The sequence below is a fragment of the Corvus hawaiiensis genome, chromosome 3 (genome assembly GCF_020740725.1).
Source record: "Corvus hawaiiensis isolate bCorHaw1 chromosome 3, bCorHaw1.pri.cur, whole genome shotgun sequence".
NCBI lineage: Eukaryota > Metazoa > Chordata > Aves > Passeriformes > Corvidae > Corvus > Corvus hawaiiensis.
In genome coordinates, this window is record NC_063215.1 from 108,835,611 (window position 1) to 108,855,903 (window position 20,293).

Genomic DNA, 20,293 nt, shown 5'->3' on the forward strand with positions numbered 1-20,293 from the left:
GCCAACTGTTTGGAAGGAAAGGGATCCCCAAGTAGTGGATGAGCCATGAGCAGCACAGAAGCAAAGTAGTGGAACCTCTCTCTCCTGTCCTGCCAGCTCCATACAGTTCAGAGCAATTATAGTGATGCTAGTTTCATGAAAAATAAAAACAAAGTGATCTTCTCAATATTTAAATAACCCCTCGAGTGCCTCACCCATTAGTTGTGGTGATTGTAAAGGTGGGAGTTCAACTAACTCACTTCTTCCCTTGTACCTGATCTACAGCTTCTTCTGAGTCTACAACAAAAACCCAGAGGAAGAAGGGAAAAAATTCATGGTGTGTGATAGGACCTGGGATGCCTCTGTTCCCAAGGGAACTGGCTGAACTTTTTGGCTTGGAGACGGATGTGCGGAAGCCCGGCCTTGGCAGTGCAGGTCTCCGCTCGCAGCCTGCTCAGGGGGCCTTGGCCCAGGAGCCCCGGCAGGGGCAGCTGAGCAGCGCTGCCCCCGGGGTCACTGCCAGGGAGCACAAGGTGAAGGCTGAGCATGGCTCAGCCTCACAAAGAGGTAAGGCGGGAGCTGGGCCGCTCTCTGGCGGGAGGAAGGCTCTTGTGCCAGCCTAGAGAGCCTGGGCACATTGCCAGGGAACAGTTCTGCCCTGCATGTGCCCCCTGCACTGAGCTGTGCTGCTCCCAGTGCCCCGTGGAGCTGTAGGGCTGCTCAGCTGTGGGGCCGGGAGAGGAGCAGGAGGGTGCGTGTGCAGCTGAGCCATTCCTGGAAAGCACAGGCCTCTGGGCTCCCTGCTGTCCCAGGGCAGCCCAGAGGCCAGGCTGTTCCTGTGCTGGCTCTGTGCAAGTGGGTCAGGGTGTCTCCCTGGTCTGCCTCAAGTGGCTGCTGGTGGGAGCATGTTTCCCTGTGCAGCTCTTTAGAAGTTTCCAGGTGGTCTGTCCCATTAAATACGTAGCTTCCGATGCTTTATGTTGGCATTGCGGCCTCTGTTATATTTTGTGTCTCCACTTTGCACTTGGGACTGACTGCACTGGTCCCAAGGAGGTTACCCTGGAGTCAGTAGTTTCCCTGTCAACTTCTCAGATGCTCTTACCTTCCAAGGCCTTGCCTTCCAATCCAGAATAGCCCTCCTTCCTCAAAGCCCATATCTAACTCTTTTTTATTATTAAGCTGACCATTTTGCTGGGCAAAAAATCCTGATTTAAGACATTGGTTTTTTGCTACTTTGCTGCTGCGTGTTTTTATCCTCTGTGAAGCCATGTAAAGAGTGATTCATCCTCTGAGTTTTAACGGCTCTGTTGGAGAGTGTTTCAGAATGACCTACATTGTTCCACTTCCATTAGAAAATTCAGCCTTTAGTCAGACTGTCCTGAAAGTGGCCCAATCTCACACAGTTTAGAATGAAAATCCTTGGGGAAAGCAAATAATCCAGTTTCAAGAACACAATTCACGTTTTGCTAACACTCCTGCAATCCTAAGCTTTTCTTTTCATGTCCTCTAAAATATTGCCACAAAGAGAAGAAAATATTGATCTAAATGCTTACGGGTGTTAGAACCCGGGAGTTCTTTTAGGAACCGGGAAGAAGATGTTTACTAAAATCAGCACGAATTAGGGCAGATAAGAATCTCTGTCAAGAGCAAGCTCCGTCTCTGCCCTTCTCTATCAAACACAGCGGCTCTCCAGCATCCAGGGCTGAGGCCTCCATCATGCAGGAGGTTTCATTCTGCTGGCCAACAGAGCAATGCCATGTCTGCTGCCAGTGTACTGTGGCAGTAGCCCATCCATTGGGAGAGGTTCTAGGCATATGTAGCTTGCTGCTCTCAGACACAATCTCTGGGTCTTATCAGAGCTCTGCAATCTGGAAGCTGTCTTGCCTGTTGCCCAGCATGGCGCTGTTGGGGGCTTGAAGTGTGCCAGAGATTTACAGGAACCTTTGCTTCCATTAACAGGCCTCCCACTGAGCCAGGCCAAGGAGACGGATCACCCCACCAGTGCTGGCCTTACGAGTGCCGAAGCCCTGAAGGATGGCTTTGGAAAGGTGAGGGATAAGGACAGGGATGAGCAGACTTCCTTTCCAGTGACTGTTTAGTGCTAGGCCCAAAATGTCCCTGAAAATCATAATCTTCCACTCTTGGGGGATGGGGATTCTCTTGGGAATATATTTGACAGCTACAGAGCAATTGCTTGGCTATTTCCAGTGGTGGCAAGGTCACTGGTTTGGAGATGGTGCTAAGGTCATGCCATGTACAAAGGCCCTTGTAGAGAAGTTCTGAATGGCAGAGCAAGCTACACATCAGTGAATGTGGGCGAAGTGCATCCTGGGAAGCACAGAAGCAAGGATTCTAATGCTGAGTGTAAGCAAGGCTGCAAAATAAAATGGGAGAGTTTGATTTTTCCTGGTTACCTTTCTTGCTGTATCTCACAGCCCTCTCATTCTCAATTTTTCCACGCATTAACATCAATGTTTCTGCAACTTGTTTTCACGTGACTCCTCTTTTTGGCCTCACGGTCTCCGAGAGCAGCTGAGTCCTTCAGAAGCCAGAAGTGAGAAACAGCTGCAATTCCTGGCCATGAGTGTTAAGCAACAGCTACTTACCCCTCCTTGCTGCGTATTGCACATGGTTTTTATTCTCCTGCCATGGCCTGTAGGAAGGGAACTGCCTGCTCACTGGTCACGTGGGCTCTTCATCTGTCTTGGAGCACTCCTGTGATTTTCTTGCTTCAAGCAGGGCCTCTTGACATAGGCTGAGAAACAGTACCTTGGAGCAGTGGGAAGTTATGGCAATAAAGTGTTCCACCTCACTGTGTGTAATTGCCAAGGTGAGGACGGGAGGCATTCTTCAGAAACCATTGGAATGTACATGGAGCTGCATCAAGGACTGTGGAACTCTATGGACTCTGTGCTCCTGATGAGATGTTGTGTCTGGTTTGTGTGTCTCTGCTTACAGTCTGTGATGCATTCCCATTGCATGTAGGTCCGTGCTGCATTGGGCATGTTGGCTCACAGGAACTTAGAGCGGAAGCCAATGGAGCTTTTGGAGAAAGAGATCAAGACAGAGAGAGAAAAGGAAATGTCCTTGCAGCTGCCTCCACAGACAGTTGACCCCGGGGATGCAGCTGCAGCAAGTAAGTGGTTGCTACACCTGTGGTCCTTTCTGATCACTTGCTTGCCCTCTGCACAGTGTTGCCCTCAGACTGGGGGGCTGTTACATTTGCATCTGAGTGGGAGTTTGCATAGGATGTATTTCCGGTCCCCAAAGAAAAATGGAGAGGCATGAAGTGTCTTGCCCATGGCCTCACTGAGTCCGTAACAGAATATCAGCTTCCCACCTTCCCCTCTGAAGTCCTTCAGAGTGTAAAATTCTGTCTTGCAAAGTACACTGGGGCTTCAGACTCTCTCCTGGATAGCAGCCTCCAGGAAAAGCGGGTCCAAAAGAATGCTTTTCAACCAAGGTGCAACCTGGAAGAAACAAAATTCAACTCCTTCTAATGAAAACCCCAGAGACCCTTCTCCCACCACTCCCTGCTGAGGAGCTGGTGCTGTAGAGCTGTGCTGAAGCCCCGAGCCAGTGCTTCTGTTGTAGCCCCAGGAGCAAGCAGCGTTGCCGACTGAATCCGGGCTGAGGGGCTCTGACTGCAGTGCTGTGTGCGCTGCCCCAGGGCAGCAGCAGGGACCTCAGGAGGCAGCACTCAGCCCGAGGGCATCACGCAAGGTTATCTGCGCTTTCTTTTGGTAACTTCCCCAGCCAGCCTCTGAAACAGGAAAACAAAAGCAAAGCAATACTGGGGTTTCCTTGTTTCTTCGGGGAAGCATCACTGCAGTTTGGTTTTAAACCAGAAGAGGGTAGATTTCAATTAGATATTAGGAAGATTTATTTTATAATGAAAGGGATGAAACACTGGAAGAGTTTGCCCCGAGAAGCTGTTGTTGATCGATCCTTGAAGGTGTTCAAGGCCATGTTAGATGGGGCCCTGAGGAAGCTGCTCGTGCTGAAGATGTCCCTGCTCATGGGGGCTGGACTAGATGGTGGTTAAAGGTGCCTTCCCACATAAACTCTTCTAGGAGTCTGTGATCACTTTCCCATGGTACTGTGCCACTGTTATACTTGAAGTTCTTTGGGATAACAAAGAGATGTTACCCAGCTCCAGCAAGTTTTCTGGGCCTTTCCATTGTCACCCTCCACTTCCAAGCTCCTCTTTGGTCCCTGCAGGCTTTAGCCTACTGCCTGTCAATGGCACAGCTTCCAGTGTGCCGAGGAAACACCCTGGTAGTGCCTTGAAGAAGAAGGTCTTGAGGAAGCAGGACAACGTGCCCTTACTGCCCAAGAAGCCCATCATCCATGGAGACGGCAGCTTCCCACGCAACTCCTCAGGTAAGCCTGCTCCACAGCAGCTTTTTCCTGCACCGGTTTTCCTTGCACAAGGAGCACAAACCGCCTCCTGCCTCAGCCACCACAGCTGGGATCTTGGGTTCATAGCCTGTGCTGAGAATGAACAGCAAATCTACTCTTGAGTTACTCCAGCTCGGCAGAACTGGAGCAGTTGGTTCTTATTGATCCATTGGAAAGCTGAGCTGCATAAAGTAGTGGTAAAGACCTAAGCTCTGGCTTTTGCCCATCCTGATAGAGCAAACTACAGCACTGGTGCCAGGAGGCAGCTGTAACTGCAGGGATGAGCTCGGGGCAGTCTGGCAGGGTGTGCTCACTGTGCACCTACGAGTACCACCACGATCAATTGTCCACTCTCCATCTTGGCCCGCTGCCTGTGCTGCTGTCCGCCTCTGCAGCCAGCTTTCCTGCTCTCCCAGCAAGGGTTGTCTCTGCATGGCAGTCAGCCACTTGGTGCAGCCGTGCTGCTGCTCCCAGAAGTGCCCAATGGCTTCTCGCCGCTGCCATCCCACGGCCTGCAATGCCAAGAGGGAACAAGCAGCACCTCCTGTGTCACCCCACCCAAATACAGCAGCCTGTGTAGCAGGTGACAGCCAGGAGGGGCTGCCTGGTGCTCCCAGGCTGTTTGCTGCCTGCAGTGAATACACAGCACATAGTCCCTAGTGGCTCTTGCCTCTCATGTGAGGGCAGCCTGCCTGTGCTATGATCCTGAGTAGGGTGAGAGAAGAAGAAGGGAGCTAGGAATGATACTTTGAGTGCTCTTTTCTAGTCATGCTACTTCCATGCTCACAATTGACCAGAACTAGCCTGACGTGGCTCCCCATTCCTATTGAATATAGATGTGTACATCCACATCCTTCTGCAGTGACACCACTGATGGCAGTGACAGGGGTACATCAGTGACAGCCAGATTAGCTCCCATCTGAATATTTTTGATGTTACGCTTCCTCCATACTGTGTGAGAACATGCAGGGTAGCGCAAAACTTCTACAGAGTCTAGAGCAGTTCATCTAGATTCTGTGCAATGTTTAAACTCCATCATTTGAGACAGCTCAGATGTTTCCTTGTACACATTAGAAAACGACCTGTTGAGTGCATGACATGAAATTGATGATCAACAGTCCTTTGGATGACAAGTGGGTTTCTTAAGAAATGCATTTATCATCTGAATTTTCTCATACCTTGTAAACTGACTATCAAGAGATTGTGTCTGCCAACAATTTGCATCTGTATTTACGTATTCTTATCATCAATTTGCATTTGGAAGGCTTTTTTATCAACCATCTGGGCTAGAGATTCCATTTTTCCACAAGAGAAAGCTTAGGCTTGCACAGTGTGCACACAAGTCCATTTGAGGACAAACACATTTCACCTCAGCATCTTTGAAATACAGCCAGTGTGTACTTTACTGAAATAGTAAAGATTCATGATGCTTAGAAAGAACAAAATCCATGAACTACTCCCTTCCCAAGAGCAGGCTGAAATGTAAGTGCACTCAGCTGCCCTCTGTCTAGAATATTTGAAGCCAATGGGAACAGAGGCGCTGTGAGGTGTGAAGGGTCAGGTATCGCTGTTCCCTGGTAGCTGCTCTGAGGGGATTCAGCCGGGCCCAGCAGGACTCGCTTGTTCAGGCTCGGCTTGGTGCTGTCACGAGGCAGCTGCAGGTCTTTCCTCAGGGAGTTGCAGAGTGCCTCTGTCCTCAGGGCTCGGGGAAATCAGGGCGCTGAGACAGGAGAGGCAGCTGAGGGGTCCCTCGTGGGGAGCAAGTCCTGCTGGTGGGCACTGTCTCACAGGGAGTGGGAGCTCTGCGGCCTCAGGAACGTGCCGCTGGCTGTGGTACCTGTGGCACTTGGGAGCTGGCGCTGTGTGGGCAATTGTCAGGTTGAGCCAAGGAGCTGTGCCCAGCTGGGGGGGCTGGGAGAAAGCAAGGAGCCAGAGAGCAGGGAATTCTCTGAGCCAGTGCCAGTTTGTACCTCATGGAAGCCTGGCTGGGAGATGGGGCTGCAGGCCGCTCCATGGCGGGGTGCCTTGCCCGGGGCTGCAGCGCTCATGGCTGACCCTCTCCTTACAGTGACCCCGCAGACGGCCACTGGTGCCGAGCGCCGAGAGGAGCCGCTCCGTGGGAAGGGGCAGAAGGACGGAGCCTCTTTGGAGCCACAGCAGTCCTTGCTCGAGGCACTCTCCTTGCTCAGCAGCGATGACTGGTAAGAAAGGCCCCGTTCACTCTGTCTCCCTCTTAGCGTTAAGGTAGGTTAGGAGAGCATCTTGCTAGTGCCTCTGAGCCCCAACAGCCCAGAGGGCCGAGGGGCACCAGTGAAACCACTCCAGAGCAGAGAGAGGATAAAGATTTGAGAGCAGCCTTTTCTTGGCCTTGGTCTGCAGCAGTGCTCCAGCTGCAGCAGGTCCGTGCTGTTTCCTCGCTTTGCCTGCTGCTCTGTGGAGCTGCAAAGGAAATCTTGAGGGAAGAGAGAAAGCTGTGGGACAAGATGATTTGCTGGCTGAAGCCAGAAGCAGGATGGCAGCAGTTTGGAGTGTAGAGATTTGGGTGCCTCGGGGCCCAGTGGGACTGAGTAAGATTTGTCTCAGGCCCCACTGCTGGCAGCAGATGCAGGAGTCAGGGTCTGCCTGTGACCTTCCGCATGTGAGTCCCAGGAGCAGCTACAGGGAGTTCTTCTTTCTGAGAAATGCACTGAGTTGTGCTATAGAGTCACTCAGCCTGTCATTAGTCCTGAGGGGCTCATGGCAGAAGAGAAGGAAAAAGAAATAAAATCCTCTAGGAATCTTGCACTTTTGCAATTCAACTGTTTCCTTCTCACTGCTTCATATGGGCCTGAGATGTTTTGTCAATACTCACAATGTGTCCCAAACTTAGACACAGACAGAAGGAGGCCTGTAGAGGCCCAGAGGTGATAACCCCACAAATATTAGGTGATATTGGTTGTCTTTTTGATGTCTGGGTTATCATCTACTCACTGCTGGATGCTTCATTCACACTGGGATAAGGACTCCATTCACCCTGGGATAAGCATGAAAAATCTGCAGCGATGCATCTCCTTGTGCAGTCGCCTTTGCTCTGCCCTTTCTCTTCTGCTTTCTCTTCCCCATTTCTGTTTGGTGCCCTGTGAGGTGCAGAGAGCTTCTGCAGCTGTGGGGGGGTCCGGGTGACACACAGGGATGCCCGTGGCATCAGCCGCCAGCCCTGCGCTGCAGCCCCGATGCATCACGCGCCTTCCTGTAGCTCAGGTCCTGCACAAAGCAAGTGCTGAGAGAGGGAGATGTTTGCACCTTGTAAATAACATGTTGCTGTTGTTTTAGGTAGGGGCTTTTGGGAAAAGCCAGACTTTCAGCTGTTCTTGCCCTGGTGTGGAATCTTCTGGGGTATCCTGCTGCTTTCCTGGGGAATGTGTGAGGTGGAGTGGAGTGGGTGACAGACAGGCCTAGATTGCAGAGTGGAAACTCAGCTACAGAGTGCCAGTGCAGACTCTCACTGCTGAACTGCCTGCTGGGGCTGGCAAAGAAGGAAAATGCCCCAGACACAGCCCAATGGGACTGTGTCTCAGGGACAGGTACAGGGAGGTGACAAGAAACAGCAGCATGGCACGGTCTCACAGCCTCCAGGAAGCACTGACATTGGGACTTCATGTGCCAGAGACTTCAGAAAGGCTGTCTTGTTAAACAGCCACAAATGAAGAAGACTCTGAAAGCCCTCTATTTGCCTCTTGGATTTGTGTATGCTTTGGACAGCCACAGCAACCTGTGGCAGCGAGTTCCACGATCTCATCAAGTACTGCTTGAAAAGCACCTCCCTTTGTTTGACTGAGCTGCCAGCCTGGTAAATTCAGAGGGTGCTGCCTAGTTCTTGGGTGGAGAGAAAGTCAATCTTTTTGGTACTTGCCTTTCAGGGAGCTGAAGGAGAAGGGACTCTTCAGCATCAAACACCTGGCTGAGTCCCACTCAGAAGTCCTTCTTTGTAGACTTCGTGAGGTTTGCTTGGCACTTACCAACGAGGTAAGAACATTGTTCTGAATCGTCCTCCGTGCTTCTTACACGGTGTGTAGAGTAGATATGTGCTTGTTCATCTCCCTGTGTGCTCAGGGACTGCCTTCATTTCTGTTTCTAGACCCTATCTTTCTCATGTCTGTCAGCTCTCTATAGGATCTGTGAGCACATGTAGCTCTATTTACTGGTAGGTCGGGCATCTGACACGCTCCTCTTGGAGCGAGCTGCCATTACAATGCAACGTGCAAATGCAGAAGCGGAGACACTAATTATGTTATTTGCTGCAGTCCAAATCTCTGCCCAAGCTGTAATTCAACACTGCCAATTAGTCTGTAGACTTGAGCCTGTGTTTTCTGTTTCCTGGCTGAGGGCTTCAACTGCTGCTGTTGCTTTTTCAAACAGGAGCAAATGACTCTTTTGTCTTTATGACTTGTGCCTTTATGGCTTGAGAGCAGCCCTTGCTTTAATTTGTTTCTTTGTTTTTTGAATAAAAGGGCCTAAAACCAAAGCAGTGGACATTCCAGAAGAGTTAAGTAGAACACTTTAAGTTAAAGAATATGTTTTAGGCCTGCAGGAAGCAGGCCTGAGGCCTAGCACAAGTAGGTGCCAGAGTTAAGTGCCTTTCTGTGCTTGTGCTCTTCTGCTCTGCCTGTGCTTTTGTGTTCCCCTGGACACAGCGGGAAGTGTTGTCATTTCCTGGGACTTTTGTCTAAGGCAACTGGTTTTCTTTTCAAGGTGATTCTTATGTTTCCCCTCATGACTTCCCCAGGTGACCAACCTTCGCTCAAAGGTGTCTTACTCTGCAATTGTCACTCTTGGAGAGCTCTTTGTGACCTTGCAGAAGGACATGGACTCGGAGGTGGATGAGGTTGCTCGGGTCCTTCTCCAGATGGTGTGGAACTCCCCAGAGTTTGTCCAGAAAGCAGCCAGTCACACCCTGGGAGTCATGGTGGAGCATGTGACTCCTGCACGAGCAATGACTGCTCTCATGGACAGTGGAGTCCAGTAGGTTCTTCTTCTCTTAGTGATATTCTTCACCTTCTATTGTGTGGGGGGGGAGAAGGGCTGAGAGAGAGAATGGGAATGGTGGGAGGGAAGGGTCCTGTATCCTGCATCTTCTGTGAACTCAGTGACTTGATTCTCCAATCAACCTCACTTCTTTCCTCTTGTCACCTATTTCTGCCCTCGTGCAGCCCGTTAGTTGACAGAATCACAGAGCTGTAGAATATGCTGAGTTGGAAGGGGCCCATCAGGATCATTGAGTCCAGCTCCTGGCCTTGCACAGAACAAACACGCCAAGGGTCACACCATGTGCCTGAGAGCGTTGTCCAAAGGCTTCCTGAACTTTCTCAGGCTTGGTGCTGTGACCACTGCCCTGGAGAGCCTGTTCCAGTGCCCAGCCACCCTCTGGGTGAAAAACTTTTTCCTGATATCCAACCTCAACCTCCCCTGACTCAGCTTGCTGCTGCTTCCTGGAGTTCTCCCAGTCTGTCCGAGTTGCCTAGATGTGGTGAATGGTGGGCAAGTGAAAGTGCCTGCAAAGGCTAAGGATAGAGCCCTGTGGTTTTGTGGGAAGAGGGACAATTGCAACTGCAGCTGTGAGCGCTCTTGGATATTTCACAGCCCTAACCACAGAGGCCTTGGGAAAAACCATGCATCCTCATTATGCCATTCACTTGAGAAGTAAGGAGGGTTCTTGCTGGGGCATGGAGCACATGGGGGAGAACGTGCTGGGTGTGGCACAGCCTGCACAGCAGGTGCAGCTCCTGCCAAGAGGCGTCTTGTAGGACTGTCCTGGCCTTAGAGCCCCACTTGCTATTCAAACTGATGTCTCATGTTAGCCTTGAGATGATGAATCACTGTACAGGCACCTTCACAGGCCGACTGCCATGGGACAGCTGAAGCAGGTGCTGCCTTAAGTGTTGGTGCTGGGCCTGATAGTCCCCAAGAGACACTGTCTAGAACAGGACAAGCTGGCTAAACTGACTGCCACCCTTTCCTCAGCTTTGGAAAAGGGGGAAACGTTCAGATGTATCTCCTGCCAAGCCTCACAGAAGAAACTGGCTGCATTGCTGGATATTCTGCGACTTCATGTCCCACAGCATGTTTTCCCTGCATTTGTTTCTTTCCCAAGGTCTGCAGATTTGGGGGTAAATGGGTGGAAATATCCTCAATCCTGCTGCGGCTCTCTGTGTAGTGGCTGGCCCCTGATGGGTCAGCCTGGGTTGTCTTTAATTTCCCCCTTTCTCAGAGTGAATTTGGGGAAAGACATTGAGTATCAGATAGTGCAGGGAGACTGAATTCCTCGCTCTTGCTTGCAGGCAGTCCTTCTGTACAGTGCTAACTTTGTGTTTCTCTGCGGACAGAACCTTCTACAGGTGTCCCAAGTGTCAGGGAGAACCCAGGCCTCCTTCCCCCAGCAATGACAGGGAGCATGCTCTGGCCAAGGCCTGTGCTGTGTCCCTCTGCTCCCTGTGCCCCAGTGTCCGCTCTCTTCTTCCCAGGAGCCGCCACGTCCAGGTGCGGAAGTGCGCGGCCCAACTCCTCCTGTCCTTGATGGAGAAAACTGGAGTCACGAAGCTCGCAGGAACGCCCAGGGCTGAGAGGCTGGCGCACGCGGCAGGGACGCTTGCTCAGGACTGTCACGAGGACACAAGGTAATGATCTTCATTTCACCTCCTAAAACAGGAAAACTGTTGGGTGTCTGGCTGTAAAGGGCAAAACCACAAAAGAGTGGAAGCTAAAGGAAATATCAAGTTCCCTCACTGTGTGGATGAGGTTCACAGAGTCACGGAATACGCTGAGTTGGAAGGGACCCATCAGGGTCATCGAGTCCAGCTCCTGCCTGTGTGCAGGGCCCCCCAAGAGTCACTCCATGTGCCCGAGAGCATTGTCCAAAGGCTTCTTGAGCTCTGTCAGGCTTGGTGCTGTGACCACTGCCCTGGCTTGTCTGGGGAAATGACTGTGCTGGGGAACGTGAGGTTGTCCCGCAAGAGGGAGCATTGCCAACTTCCTGGGACTTGAATGATTCCTTCCTGAGATCAAAAGAGCCATCAGATGAGCCAGTCAAACAGTTTTGCTTGGCCTTTAGGTGCACAAGACAAAGCCAAAATGTTGGCTAATGTTCATCACTGAAGGATCCCATACATCTATTTCTCATTAACTTAAGACTTTCCTAGAAATATTCCAGGGGTCTTTAGCCAATGTATTCAGTCTTTCTAAACCTCTTCTGCAGATTTCTATAATGCTCTTATCTGTGGCTGAATGACCTCCAAATTGCTTCTTGAAGAAAACTGTGGTTTCCTAGTGGCAAAATCAATCCAAACCACCAAAAAAAACCCCTCACTTTGAGGATTCAATTCCCATTAATAGCTGCCAAGAACGCATGAGCAACTAGCTGTCCCTGTGCATACATATGGTATAGAATAATCAAAAGCAAGCATGAGGCATTTGGTCCTGGCTTCCCTGCCAGTTAAAGAAAGGCAAATTACTGTGCAATGGCAGCAAGACACTGCTAATAAGCTCTGACTCAAAGCAGAGGTGTTTTGCTTGTTCCCTGGGATCCTTCGATGCCACAGAAGCGCACCCACAGTTTCAGAGTGAGATTGTATTTTTCTGTTGCCCCACGTTCTCCTCTTGCCTCTTGTGTTCAGCTGACAGCACTGTGCAGTGACAAGTGGAGGTAAATCTCTCTCTTTGCTGAGTAGGTAATGCCTTCTCATGCAGGTATGGCAGCTGCTGAGGTTAAGGTATCAGCTTATTCTGTTAACACTCCTCCTTTGTTTGTTCACCTTCTATTCTTTCTTTCTTTCTTTCTTTCTTTCTTGTTTTAGGCATTATGGACAGGAGATGGTGAAAATGATGCTGAATCACCAAAAATTTAAAAGGCTTTTGGAACAATCTCTTTCCACCCGTGACCTGGAAGATATTCTGACAAGAATGAAGAAGAAAGTAAGTGCTTGGTAGGAGAAATGTCTCCTTTGTGCAAGTATTGCCACTGCTGATATGACATCAAACATACCTAATCTTATCTCATTCCTTTTCTGCCAAATCAGTTTGCTCCTGGGAATGAACTGTTGATCCGTAGCCCTTTCATCTGCAGAGCACAAAGGAACTGATAATATTAGGGGAAAAGTGGGGTATTGGATATTTTGAATATTGGCCACAAACAGGGAAGGGAAAGAGGAGAAAATGGGTTTACATTTAAGCATAACCCCCCACCCCACTATCCCTACTCTGCCCCCAGTGACGCAATTAAGTGAGAACAGTGCTTCTGGAGATAACAGAGTCTTTGCAAAAGACACAGGAAGCAGTAGTGCCAAGAAAATTTCCAAATATACAAAAGATGTCCCAGTCAATCCCAATTCCTACAATTACTGTCTGTCTTCTGGGAATACTGCCCTGCTGTCATGCCCTGTGGAGCTGGAAGAAGCTTGGTGAATTCAGCAGCATCCAGTGGAAAATCATTTGTTTGCCTGGGGTATTTTTGTTCTTTTTACTTATGTTATAGAAGGGAGTGTGCCTTTGTGCAGCAACAGGGAGAGTGAGTGTGGAACCAAATCAACTTCCAACACAATGGGCCAACCTCCAAAGAGTCCAAATTTTTCTGCAGCTTCCTTTAAGAGCATTAGTTCCCTACCAGTTTGCATTATTCCCATTTATGCTCACGAGGAATGAATTGGGGATTTTAGACTGCTGCTCAGTATGGTAGCAGCCATAACCTGCCTTGGGCTATTGAAAACAAAGAGCTGGCATCACTGAACCTCTGGCCTGTTTCCTTCTGTAAGTTCGGAAAGGTTTGCCCAAGCCTTGGTAGCAGTGATCCTGGTTATAAGTTGTGTTTTAAACAGGTAATTTCCTATTTTACATTCTAAAGATCCATGGGGTTTCTTTATGCCTTTGTAGGGGATGGAAACGCAGAAGGGTGAACAGCCATCTGTCGAGAAGCCTGTGAAGAAGAGGAGCGATGGCTCGAAGAAGCCCCAGGCCACATTGCCTTCTAGTAAACGGTACTGAGCACTTTAGTTAGATGTGACAAAGCACATGGCAAGCTTTACATGTCTCTTCCTCAGGAAAATCTTTCTGGTGGAGATGACCTGTGCCAGAGATTGTTTCCTTTCCCTACAAATGCTCTATCATAAAAAATGTCTCCTTCTGCATTACGCTGAACACAACTTCTCTGGAAGGGTTTCCACAAAAAATGGGCAACAAAAAGACACCCATTGGTTGCAGCTCAGAAGATCCAGTGCACTGGCAAGGACAGTGCTGTGGAGGCTGTGAGAGGGCCATGTCTCCGCTGCCTCACTTGGGACAAGTAAATTCAAGCAGGGTTTTTTTCCTCTGAGAGCAGTCTTCTTCAGATGGGTGTTTTGATGAGAAGTCCCAGTCTAGAAGCAAGATGCCGTTCCCCAAAATAGCACTTCCCATGCACGTGGTTTGGCCTTCCTGAGTCATGGTTTTCTTACCCTCAGACAGTACCAAGATGAGTAGTAAGTAGCAAGCCAGTTCCTGAGCAACTTTGGTCAACAGGTGTCTCAATGTGGACATTTTGTCTTGACATTCCTGTCCTTCATACTGTTTGCTTGATGGACAGCATGTTTGGTTTATTTCCCCCTGGGCTGCAATCAGCATTTGAGACAGGAATTTGGTCCTTGCTGTCTCTTCTTACCAGTGGGAGAGCTACTTGTACCTGTTGTCCTCTGATAACAGAGGGGATTTATTTAGCTCTCTCATGCTCAGCGCTGGCAGGAGAGTGACCACATGCCTCAGTAGCATAGTCAGGATCTTCCCATGCCCATGGAAGAGACAGGCTGATCCAAGAGAGTTGTTCCCAGTGGGTTTGTTAAGCTGTGGATCTAGTCTCTAGGGAAGCAATCATGTGAGCGTAGTGCTGGGATGTCTGGCTTCTGTTTTTATTCCTGTTACGGATTTTCTGGATCCTTCAGATATGCCCCTATCCATCTGTTCAGATGCATCTGAGCTGCTTTTCCAGATTGTCATGCCTGCTGTAGAGACACTTCTCCAGAGGGATGAGTTTCCTTATTATAAGACACACACCTGCCTTATGATGAGGCATTTAAACTTGGAAGTAGCGTCTCTCTTTCCTCACAAAGCAGTGCGACATGTGTACCTGGGAAGCTGTCTGGAGATAAGTGAGATGCATCTCATCCTTGGTTTTCCTGAGTAAGCACTGGTGAGAATGTTGCTTGCAGATTGTCTCCTGTAATGATTGTCATGAGGTCTCACGTTGTTTTTCAGATCAGGATTTTCTAGCTTGAAATCACATCATTAGGAAACCTCCCCAAGATGTTCTGCTCACAATTAACTGAAGGTATGATCACCAACAGGTCCGCATTTGGTTTTATTCTCCAGGGTGAAGTCTACCTCTGATGAACGCCTCCTACACCGCCCAAAAGCCCAGGTCACATTACCTCCGGCTGTGGAAGAAACGGAGCCGCTCCAGAAGCTGTACAATCTCCTGGAAGCCAAGGAGTTTAAGACACGGATGGAAGGAGTGGCACTCCTCCTAGACCTGTGCAAAAGCAGCCCCCAGCTTGTCTCCACTAACACTGTCCAAGTATGTAGGGTGTCTTCACTGTTCCTTTCCTTTAGCTCCTTTCCCAAGCCTGTAGCAGGCAAGTTAATTCAGTGTGTCTTGGCACTACATCCTGGCTGTGTGGGACAGGCTGGTGCCTCTTACCCTGAAATATTTAATTCAGGTCCACGCTTCAGGACAAGTTCTTTCAGTCCAGATGTATTTGTCTGGCAGGTGCCTATTGATGCTGTTCATCAGATGAGGACAGAGTTTTCTGCTGGTGTAACTTCTGCTGTCTCCTACTCCCACTTGGGTTAAGTGAAGGGAATCCAGCCACTGAAAGCATGGCAATTATTCTCTAGACAAAAAAATGGGTTTGGATGGGGAAGAGAAGTATCAGGCTGGGCTGGTTTAAACCAAGTTTTTTTAAAGGATACTTCTGTAAACTCCGACTTGTCTTGCACAGGCACAACTCTGGCTACTCGTTTCCATCGGCATCCCTAGTCCTCTTGGTAAAGACGGTGCTCACCCTTCTTGGGGGGGGTCTTTTTTTCTCTTTGGAAAAGGAGGGAAATGGCTAGGGACAGATCTCTTCCTTCTCCTCCCAGCAGCTGCTTTTTCCCTTTGTCCAGAAAATGGTGCCTGATAATGTGGCTGTCAAGGGACTGAACCTGCTCTAATGAGAGCGGTACAGCACATTAAATTTCAGAAGTCTACCTGCTAGGTAGACAATTGGTCTGGATCCTGGAAGAGTTGATCAGAGCCCTGCACTTCTCCAGACACAGGTTCTGAGACAGACGGAACAAAACCTGGATCTCCTCCAGCCATAGTTTTGGCAAAATCGTAACTGCCCTCAGAACTTGAGGCAATTGTGTAGAAAAAGGGGCATTGTAAATATCTGGTTGCATACTTCGAAAGCAAAGATACTGTTTTGCATCAATAAATGGGATGAATTTAATGACTGAAATGTGGAGAGAAACACCATAGGAACTATCCTGTCCCCACCCAAAGCTCTTCAAAATATATGAAAATCTTTCAACCAGCATGAGGTTGCGCAACCATTCCAGAGAGTGGCCCACAGGAAAACAGGGAAATTGTGCAAGCAAGTGCTGACCTGACAGGAAGGATCACTTTCATCTTTTACATTGCTGAGTGCTCACTTCTGCGTCCCTTCCTCAAACAAGGACATTTTAATCCAGCTTTCATGTTGTTTGTTCTCTTCACAGATTTTTGATTATTTTGTCCCGAGACTTGGTGATACGCACAAGAAAGTGAAGCAGAAGGCGCTGGACGTGCTGGCTGAAATCATAAGCATCCTGAAAGATGGCTTAAACCCGGTGATCATCTGTTTGGTTGAAGGAATAACAAACAACCTAAACTCAAAGGACCCCGGGGTTTATGCCGCAGCTGTGAAAGCGCTGGAAGAATCCATGGCTCACTTAGGTAAGGCTGAGCCCTGGCATGGACTCTCCTCAACTGTGTCTCTGCCTCTGCGAGTCAAGAGAACGCTGAGGGCCTTGACAGCTGTTGTTGTCTGTGGAAACCTCCAGCTGACATCCACCAGAAGCTGTGCAGGTGCAGTCCTTACGCACCAGTCCCCCACCAGGCTTGAATGTGCATTGGCATTTCCCAAAAGTCCCAGGAGCCCTTGGCTCTGTGCTGCTTGTCTGAAGAGGAAGTGCTGGACTACAGCTTTGCTGGAATTCAGGGCCAAAGGGATTTTTGGAGTTTGCCTGGGCCCCATTTGACTTCCCAAATGAATAGCTTTGCTGTTGGCATGAAGGGACACTGGCGCATCAGAACCTCTGCAGAGCAGCCTCCTGGAAGGCTCCACATTATAGGCATTAGCTTCATTAGGACAGCAGGATCAGTTCTTTACTGCATGCTTGCATGAAGATCATTTGGGACCTCCTTTTTGTATCTCATGCAGGAAAGGAGCTCTTAATAATACCCTGCTACTGAAACCCACACTGGAATGTAGCTCTGTAGTGGTTCCCAATGAAGCAGATTGCCTGCTTTGTCACTGCCAGCCCTGTGACCCTGTGAGGGACCAAACTTCATCCCACACATGTTCTGTCTCCAGGAAAAGCTTGCCTTGGCTTATTAGAGTGGTAGGACTGGAGGCTTGTAGGCCAATGCAGGCAACAGAAAATTCAGACCCCCAAAACCGCAACAGATAGGCACAAGGAAAACCAAAATACATACGCCGGTCAAGTATTGGGAAATCAGTTCATTTTCCAGTCTCTCTGCCAAGATCTGATTTCACAGATGTTACAGAAACCCACAGGCTACTGAGGCACTGAGCAGTAATAGCTCTTGTATGAGTAACTTGGAGTCTTGTTCCTAGATCCACACAGGTAACCTGACAATTTAAAAACAGCTTATCCTTCAGGTGGGAACAGAGGTGTGAATTTTGGAGCCTTCTCACCCTTTTCCATAGGGGAGAGAGAAGATCACTTCTGCAAAGCTCTGGGATGCAAAACCTTTTCACTGCTTACGTGTGATTGAACTCTTGAGGTCCCTGATGTGAAATGTTTAACATTTCACATCAGCTCCTGGTACAGCAGACAACTTTGGATTTAAAATGTGAAAGGAGAGCTTTTCTTTTGGAATTTAAAATCCTCCCAAGTAGGCTGGAAGGAAAGAAGAAAAGGATTCAAAAATCAGCAGGAATTTCCTTTCTTTTGCAAAATGTAGTTGCCCCTGCCCTTTCCCACCCCAGTGTCCTTTCTCTTATGACCTCAGAAGAGAGAGCAGAAATGTGTGTTTCCCTTGTAGATAAAGTATCCCTGATGAAAGAGTTCAGCCACCGCAGGAGTGAACTGAAGGGCCAAGCTCTGCTGGATGTCACGGAGCATCTCGCAGGTATGGCCTCCCCTTCTAAGGCAAGAGGTCTTCCGAGGCAGAATTTACAGGGAATGCCAGTGAATAGACACCAGAGTGGCTCCTCCAAATCAGGAGGTGCTGAGCTTGTCCCTCCTGCCCAATACCCATGGAAGGTGTATTGGGCAGGTTTTCCCTGGCTGCTGCAGAGGTGTGCAGCATCTGAGATGGGGGCGGCGCTCGGCCTGGGGGCTGAGCTCTCACTGGGGCATCTCAGAAGCCGCCTCCAGGAAAGGGAGGGGCTAAAAATTCCCAAGCTGGCTCCTTTCTTGGAAGCTCAGGGACAGCTCTGATCCTTTAGGGAAAACGGTGGCAAATGCTGTTTCAGGGGATCGGTTTGTTTTGTCCTCACAGAATTCTTGCTTTGCTCTTGGAAAGTTTTGAGGCGGAAGCCTGCAGTGCCTGGGGGTCACCGTTTGGTCCAAACTCAGCACACGTGTTAGAGGCACGGATTTTGTGCAAGGCAGCCTTTGGGGGCAGAGGGGCAGAAGCAGAGTGCTGAGGCTCTCTGCCTGTGCTGTGGAAGTGCCATTGGACTGAGCATTTCAGGGTGTGCAGTCAGGGTCTTCCTATGTCAGCGCTGCCCAAAATGCTCCAAATGCAGCTGATAATTGATTGCTCAGAGGAGCTTGCTATGTCAGCAATAGCCAAGGGATGGGAAAATGATAACCTCAATATATACTAGAGAAGACAGTGTATAGCCTTGCTTTATTTATAGCCTTGCTTTAGCTGGGGCTAAATCCACTGCTAATTATGCCAGGTCACAAAAACGGAGTCATCCTTTTTATTAGAAATCTCTCAATTACCTCTCTAAAGTGCCTTTCAAACCTTCAGCAGTGGGTTTAGACAACTTCTAAATGGAAATAAACAGCAATTTGACATTTTGGTCATTCATCATGCCGGAAACAGATTGTGGAATGATTTAGTAAAGCTGTGAAGTCTGCCACAGATACAAGGCTCGGATCTGGAGAAATTAGTCCTGAGGGCTTGGTGGTTCTGTTTTGGGGATGTTCAGCTGCTTTGCCCATTTCTGGATCATGGGGCTCTCTCTGTTATTTCACTGATCTTAGCCAGAGAGACTCCCAAAATCACAACTAGAGGTAGATCCTTGTTTGCATTAAGGCTGGTGGTTAAGAAGTTTGTGTCTCTCTTCCGGCAGCGCTTGTGGCATGGGTTTATCCCAGGAGCCCCGAAGTCGTCCAGCGCTACGCCCTGCCCGTGCTCTGGTCCTTCCTGGGGAACAAGGCGCTGCCTGTCCGAAGCGCCAATGTCCGCACTGTGGTCACCAAGCTTGCCTGCGCCCTCTACAAGTTGATGGGCGCCAAGCTGAGGAAGCATGCTGCCAGCCAGCCTCCGCATGTGCGGGAAAACCTCTCCGACATTTTGGGCTGGTGAAGGCTCGATGACCTGCAGAGAGATGACAAAGTGCTGAGTTGGACACCTCCGGACGTGACTTCTTAGCTGTGCCAAAAAGGACAGAATGCAAAGGAAGGGTGTGCACCTGCCCCCGCTCTCTCCACCCCCCTTCCTAGTCGTGGCATGGGGTGCCTGAAGCAACTTCCAAGTGAGGACAAGGTGAAGGCTGAGCATGGCTCAGCCTCACAAAGAGGTAAGGCGGGAGCTGGGCCGCTCTCTGGCGGGAGGAAGGCTCTTGTGCCAGCCTAGAGAGCCTGGGCACATTGCCAGGGAACAGTTCTGCCCTGCATGTGCCCCCTGCACTGAGCTGTGCTGCTCCCAGTGCCCCGTGGAGCTGTAGGGCTGCTCAGCTGTGGGGCCGGGAGAGGAGCAGGAGGGTGCGTGTGCAGCTGAGCCATTCCTGGAAAGCACAGGCCTCTGGGCTCCCTGCTGTCCCAGGGCAGCCCAGAGGCCAGGCTGTTCCTGTGCTGGCTCTGTGCAAGTGGGTCAGGGTGTCTCCCTGGTCTGCCTCAAGTGGCTGCTGGCAGGAGCATGTTTCCCTGTGCAGCTCTTTAGAAGTTTCCAGGTGGTCTGTCCCATTAAATACGTAGCTTCAGATGCTTTAGGTTTGCATTGCGGCCTCTGTTATATTTTGTGTCTCCACTTTGCAGGCGTGACTGGCTACAGTCTTATCAAGAAGTTTTCCTTGGACATTTCCTATGTTCCCTAACCGACAAAGCCCTTGCCTCCTGTCCAGAAGAGCTCTCTTTCCTCGAGCTCAGGAAGAAGGTGCTGCCTGTCTGAAGAATGTTTGAAGATTTGGATTTATACGTTAGGCTTTGTAGTTACAGATGTACATATGTTCTGACATGTAGATGTAGGTTTGAATAAATGTGTTATCATTTTATCTTTTAAATTTTGAAAATAGATTTTCAACAGTATATATTTTATTTTGATTGTTTTTGTTTGTTTTAAATAAAATAATTTTAAAAAACAAGCCAAGAATGTGAGACCTGCTAGCCTAGAGGTTGTCAGAGTGCAGCTGACTCAACGTGCCTCTGTCTCACGGTATTCTTTCCTCACAGCGCCTCTCCTCTTCCTCTT

At 49.5% G+C, this 20,293-nt stretch overlaps 1 protein-coding gene and 2 long non-coding RNA genes across 3 annotated transcripts; all 3 read left to right on the forward strand.

Annotated features, from left to right (window-relative positions):
• Nucleotides 1-6,437: 6,437 nt before the first annotated feature.
• Nucleotides 6,438-9,187, forward strand: LOC125323292. The gene is made up of 3 exons (XR_007202460.1): nucleotides 6,438-6,581; nucleotides 8,280-8,385; nucleotides 9,146-9,187. It is a non-coding gene; the product is annotated as an uncharacterized LOC125323292 (long non-coding RNA).
• Nucleotides 9,188-9,339: 152 nt separating this feature from the next.
• On the forward strand, nucleotides 9,340-12,250 carry LOC125323297. The gene is made up of 3 exons (XR_007202465.1): nucleotides 9,340-9,381; nucleotides 10,881-11,033; nucleotides 12,210-12,250. It is a non-coding gene; the product is annotated as an uncharacterized LOC125323297 (long non-coding RNA).
• Nucleotides 12,251-14,575: 2,325 nt separating this feature from the next.
• On the forward strand, nucleotides 14,576-19,189 carry LOC125322379 (TOG array regulator of axonemal microtubules protein 2-like). The gene is made up of 4 exons (XM_048296035.1): nucleotides 14,576-14,598; nucleotides 14,749-14,953; nucleotides 16,138-16,354; nucleotides 18,954-19,189. Exons 1-4 carry the CDS (start codon nucleotides 14,576-14,578, stop codon nucleotides 19,187-19,189), a joined length of 681 nt encoding a protein of 226 aa, XP_048151992.1.
• The last annotated feature ends 1,104 nt before the right edge of the window (nucleotides 19,190-20,293 follow it).